This window comes from Eschrichtius robustus, chromosome 21, assembly GCF_028021215.1.
Source record: "Eschrichtius robustus isolate mEscRob2 chromosome 21, mEscRob2.pri, whole genome shotgun sequence".
Classification (NCBI taxonomy): Eukaryota; Metazoa; Chordata; class Mammalia; order Artiodactyla; family Eschrichtiidae; genus Eschrichtius; species Eschrichtius robustus.
Genome location: NC_090844.1, coordinates 11072419 through 11078641, shown reverse-complemented (window position 1 = coordinate 11078641; position 6223 = coordinate 11072419). Strand labels below are relative to the sequence as shown.

Genomic DNA, 6223 nt, shown 5'->3' with positions numbered 1-6223 from the left:
TTTTTCTAAGTAGAATCATACAGCTCAAAATCAACAATCTGAAATAGGAAGTCAGGACATCCTGGTTCCATCCTCGTGCTGACGCGGATGGTGGCCTTGAGAAAGTCACCTCCACTGCTCGCCTGCATAGTGAGGATTTAAATGATTCATGACCGACACCCTAGCGTGTGGTGCATCAGCCCACCCGGCAGTGTCACTGATGAAATAGCAGGTGTGATTTCTCAGACTTCTTAAACTGAACCACAACACGCAAGTCTAGTTGAAACGTAACTTGTTTTTCTCCCCCCAAATTGTTCATTTGTTTAACACCACAAAATCTTGCTGTCAAGAGACCTGATGAACATATCAGGCATTAAGTATTCGTAGTTGTCGAACCACACTGGGGAATATCGAAGTTACTTTTAATGCTCTTATACTTTGGAGCAGGCGATGTGGTATAAAGCAATGATCGTTCACTTGAGCGTCCAGACCAGGAGCGGCCACGGGATACAAATAGTCCACGTGTAGAGGGATGGGTGTCAAGCGAGGGCTTCCGTCCGTGTTCCCACCGAGTCTGACGCGGTGCTTCTGTGTTCTCTCGACAGACCAGCAGCACTCATGGTCCCCGACCCAGCACTTCAATGAAGACAGGTACTCCCCTGCGCTGAGGACTATGAAAGGCTTGTCCGGGAGTCGGAACCAGCCCCCGCTGTGCTCCGGCCACACCTGTGGCTTGACGCCCCCCGAGGACTGCGAGCACAGCCACGGCCGCCTGCACCGCGGCCCGGAGGCGCGGCAGCCCTACCTGCTCAGCCCGGCCGAGAGCTGCCCGATGGACCATCACCGCTGCTCGCCGCGGACCTCCGTCCACTCCGACTGCGTGATGCTGCCGGTGGCGCTGGGAGACCACGTGTCCAGCAGCACCTTTCCCCGGATGCACTACAGCTCCCACTACGACACCAGGGACGACTGCGCCGTGGCCCACGCTGGCGCCAAGGCCAACCGGATCCCGGCCAACCTGCTGGACCAGTTCGAGAAGCAGCTGCCCCTGCACAGGGACGGCTTCCACACGCTGCAGTACCAGCGCGCGTCCGCGGCTGCCGAGCAGCGCAGCGAGAGCCCCGGCCGCATCCGGCACCTGGTCCACTCCGTGCAGAAGCTCTTCACCAAGTCCCACTCCCTGGAGGGCTCGTCCAAGGGCCACTTCAACGGCACCAAGGGGGACGGCCGGGCGGACGAGCACGCCCACGGCCACCACTCCAAGCACGGCAAGCGGAGTAAGAGCCGGGAGCGCAAGGCCGAGGGCCGGCACCGCTCGGGGCTGAGCAGCTGGTGGAGCTCGGACGACAACCTGGACAGCGACAGCACCTACCGAGCCCCCAGCGCGCTCAGCCGCCACCACGCCGACCCCGCGGCCCACTGCTACCCCGACGCGCTGCCCGGCCCCTTCGCGGACCTCTCGCTGCGCATTTCCAAGAGCAACAGTGACGTCAAGTGCTCAGCCTGTGAGGGCCTGGCCCTGGCGCCGGACGCCAAGCACATGAAGCGCAGCTCCTGGTCCACGCTCACGGTGAGCCAGGCCAAGGAGGCCTACCGCAAGAGCTCCCTGCACCTGGACAAGCCGCTGGGGCCCCCGGAGCCGAAGCCGCCCCTGCGGCCCTGCCACTACCTGCAGGTAAGGGAGCGCACCGCGTGCCGTCTCGGCAGGCCGAGTGGGGTGGGCCCAGGGGGACCCCCCGTCCTTCCTCCAGACCGTAGCCCTGGGTACGAAGGGCCGGTCCTTGGGTGCCTCCAAGGCTGCAGGATGTTGTGGCACCGGCCACAAACGTGTGCCAGCCCATGGGAGTGCTTTCCCATTTGAACGTGGCTGGTTTGGTCCAGGAGTGAGCTTGAGTGAGTTCACGGGCCTTACCCGACAGTAGCGTCTTTAAGCCGAGGAGCATGATTATGGAAACCACATGCATCCCCCTGGGGTGTGGATGAAACACATTCACCAAAGGCAAAAACAGATTAAAGGCAGTGGCTGGCTGGAGGTGGCGTATTGTGGAATTCTCTGTTTTTGATCAGTCCCTTCTCCTCCCGGCCTCCTAACCATGCCACCCCCGAGGGAGCTGGGGGAGCGCCAACCACTGAGAGGCACCCAGCCCTTTTAAGAGGCCTCTGCAATCGCTTCTGTTAGCTAACAGTGCTGTTAGCAAAGCTGGAAAGTCTGAAGTTTTCCTTCAGCGTATGTATAATTTGTATTCCAATTCACAGTCCCTTCGACGTGCCCGACAGCAGTTGCTGTAGGCTGTGCTCTGGGTTAGGGAGATCCTCACGGAATAATGAATAATAGCGCTAAACGCTGGCTGAGTCATCAGACGGTCAGCTAATGGAACAGATAAACAACTGTGAATCTTTTCGGGCGTCAGGTGGCTGCAAATCATTTTAGCAATTCCAATTGCCATCCTGGAACATGGTCCAAAACCCAGTGGTTCTGTTTTAAAAGGAAATGCTAACCGAATTGCTTTTATAGGAAGATTTATTCAAGGAGGCAGATTGGTAGATGGATAAAATATTATTTTTGTAGCCATGGGAGAGACTTAAATTTTGCTTGTAGTTAGCAAACGCCAGTGATATATAAATATGAAATTTTTACCGGTACATCTCTAAAGAAATATGACAGATCCATCCAGGGCCCAGTCTAGTCATTGTGAGAGAAGCAAAACTCTCCTGTTTGTGTCCATGTTTGGACCTGGGAAATCTCCAGTGCAGTGTCCCCTGAGCACGTCAGGCTGGACCTACAGCTGGGGTATGGGGCCCCTGGGTGCCTGACTCAATGACCTGACTTTTCCACGACACTTCTTGGGGCACCTCGTACCCCTCAGGGCCTCCCTCTCAAACGTTTTCTGTCCCCTCTCCACTTACCGAACATCTGCTAATCATGGAAACTAGTAATCCGATACAAAGGCAAGAGTGCAACATAATGAACCCCAAACACTCGTCACCCAGCCTCGGGAACGATCGATTCAGGGCCAGTCTTGCCCCATCAGTACCTCACCTGCCTTCCGGTCCAGGTTATGTTGAAACAAAGCCCACACGGCCTAGGTGGGTGTTTCTGTATTTATCTCTAAAAGACCCACACTGGAAGGTAAGGGCTCTTCCTTTTGAAACACAACTGCGATGCCATTAAGACGTTAAGGAATCACAGTTCTTTAGCGTTTCAATATCTGGTCACTGTGCAGGGTTCCCCGTCAGCCCACATTTCTCTCTCACGGTTTGTTGGTGTCGGCATCCAGATCAGGGGCCTGCGCGGGGTGGGGTGCCCTGTCCATGAAAAATCTGTTGGTTTCTCCGCTGTCTCTTTCTCTTTGCTCTCTCTTGCCTCCACTGTCCTCCCCAGGGATTTTATTTTGGGCAGTGGTTAGGAACCCATTTGTCTGACGTTCCCCGCAGTCTGGGCTCCAACTGTGGGGTCTCAAGGGGTCACGCAGCCGCCTCTCGGGCCCTCGTGTTTGTCAGGCGGTGGTCGGGCCTCCACCATCAGCCCCCCCCCCCGCCCGTGGTCCCTCACTGCTCGCGTGAGGGTCACTAAGGACCTCGCCCGGTGGAGCGAGAGGGTCGTCCCTCCAGCCGTGGCTCCAGCAAAACCCGGTTTCCAGACTTCGGAACATTCGTCCTTAAATGATAATGTGTGAGAAATGACAAGTGACTGGATCCCGGTGAAAAGTTGTGATTCGGTGAAACAACCCCTGGTGTTAAATAACATCGTGCAGGCCCGCAAACCCCCCAGGGCCTCACGCGGAGTGAGCAGTCGTAGAGCCAGCCACGTGGTCCTCGTGAAGGGATACTGTCTGGAGTCCACTCACGATGCAGCCTCAGAACAGTCTGGACCACAGTCTCCCGCGGTGAGGGCCACATCGCAGGCAGGGCGGCGCCACGGGGCCCCAGAGGGACGCGGGTGAGGCGCTCACTCAGGAGACGGGTTCCCACCAAGCCCCCCTCCCTCCCGCTCCTTCCCGGAAGGGAGCCAGCCGCGTCCTCCCCGGGGGCCCCCGCTGGATCACGGGGGAGAGATTTGAGACCAGGAGCATCGCGATCTCCGCTTCCTTCCCAGGCTCCTTTGTCCTGTTGGGCCCGGACTTCCAGGACCTTCTGCTACAGGGCTTCACCACGCTGATTGCATTACGCTTTCTGGGGAAGGATACAGATCTCTGGATGCTCACCAGCGCAGATCTTATTTCACAGCCAGAAGGTAGGGGCACTGGAAGAATTTGTCTGCAGGTGCTACCGCAGGAATACGATTTAGAAGAACAGAAGGAGAAATAAATGCTCATACGCTTTTCTTTTTCCACCAAAAGCTGAGACATTTGGAGCTGAACAAAAGGATTGCTTTTCACTTTCACCTTTGGTTTGTACAGAATACATAGTTAACATTAGAGCAAGAGTTTTTATGTTTTTAAGTAGGTCAAAGCAGACAATAGGCAGAATTGAAAGAAAATTATGGTCCTCTTTATTCTTTGAAAGAGCTTGTTTGGGTAGTTTCTCCATCAGCAGACAAAGCGTCTAAGGTCAGAGTGTTAATGAATGTCACGTGAGTTGGGCGGGTGACCTGTGGGGGCTTAGCTCAGGGAACAGGTGGCCCCCTTGTCATGTGCTGCCCTGGGTTCTAGGGACACGAAGGTAGGAGGTGCCCGCCCGGCCCTAATGGGAGGACGGGTGAGGGCAACTGCGTCGTCTAGAGAACCCAGCGGGGACACGTGAGAACGTGCCAGGAACACAGGCCTTGGCCCCCATCACATCGCAGTCCAGCGGCACGTAGCCCGGGGCCAGCACCAGCTCGGTACCCCCTTCTCCCGTCCTGGCCTCCTGGCCTCTCCGCAGGCCTCCTTCGCTCTCCCTCCCTCCTTCCTCTCTTGATTGTCTCTGCCCGACTGGTGGTCCAGACTCGCAGGGTCTCTCCTGGCGACTGGGGGTCTTACCCCAGTGTCTGTGCTAATAATGCTGCCGTTCCAAAGGCAGCATCTTGTTTGGTGTTTAACGCAGGAAGAATTCCCGCCCCAACATGACACGACTCCAGGGAGCTGCCAGAGGGGAGGAGCGGAAGGACCGTGGAGCAGGGAGAGCCACTGTGAAGCGTGAAAATCTCCCCACACTTGCCAAGTATTTCAGCCCCACTCCCAAGCTCCATCCCGCTGAGGTCCGCATGCCCCCAGACCCGGGCACCAAGCCTGCCCCATCGTCCTTCGCGGGAAAGGGCTCCAAACGCTCCGTACGTCATGAGCATCCTGCATCCCAGAGCGGAAGCCGGGTCATAAAGTTGATGAAGTACCCGGTGTGCGCACAGAAGTACGTCCTACAAACACTGCATTTCCCAATGACATTCGTTCAGTGGGTTCTGTTTGTGCTTTAGAGAAACCATCCACCTCTACCAAAGGGGGCCTCTTCTGGCTTCTGCAGTAAGCACTTCAAGGGCCCTCAGGCTTCCAGAGCCCTGGACGTGTGCTTCCACGCGATCAGAAGTGAAAGCTGACTTCTGACTAAGAGCTGAGCTCTGAGGCTGACCACCTCCCACACCCTGGCTGAAGCGGCCGCCCCATCTGTCCAGAGTGTGTCTCGCGCCCCCGTCCCTCCCTCCGCCTGCATTGCTCTGCTCGCTGGTCTACGATCTGTCTCCCCAACAGGACTCCGCACCCCCATCACCGCATTATTCCGGCGTCTGGTGGGGTCGCGCTCGTAATAAAGCCCCAAATGAAGGAACGAGGAGGCTCGTTTGTCCTGTGATGCCGCAGGACACCTGGAAGCAGTGAAAAGATACTCAGATGTCGGTTCAACAAAACAAGCGTCTTTCCAGGCACTGGAGGCGTCTGGGTGGTTCTGGAATCGGGGTGATCAGGAGGATGGATGAGCCCCCAGCCCCTTCTGCTCTCACAGGATTCATGACTCTTCAGGATGGTTGGAATTAGGGCTCATGAAGACCATCCAACTCCAGAAAACCAGTAATTCTGACAAGCTTCTCAGAAGCTTAATTGTTTCACCCGGTTCCCAGCCCCCCGGAGCCCCGGGGCCGTCCCCGCCGGGAATGGCTGGCATCGTGGCCACTAGGAGATTTCTCTGGCCCCTCTGTGGGTTGGGTTACTCCCCAAACCTGCTGAGGTGGCGGGTCCCTTCCCCCGGAGTCCCCATGGAAACCCTCGTCCCGCTTCCGGGCGCTTCTCACAATCGGTCTCTCGTGTTTCCACGTGCACGTCTTGGCCGACTTCCT

At 56.9% G+C, this 6223-nt stretch overlaps 1 protein-coding gene across 1 annotated transcript in view; it reads left to right on the top strand.

The window, feature by feature from the left end:
- Positions 1-637: 637 nt before the first annotated feature.
- Positions 638-6223, top strand: part of DLGAP2 (DLG associated protein 2) — a 94393-nt gene continuing 88807 nt past the window's right edge. The window contains exon 1 of the mRNA XM_068531968.1: positions 638-1654. Within this exon, the coding sequence (XP_068388069.1) occupies positions 653-1654 (1002 nt within the window). The 5' untranslated portion in view covers positions 638-652. The remainder of the gene's footprint in view (positions 1655-6223) is intronic.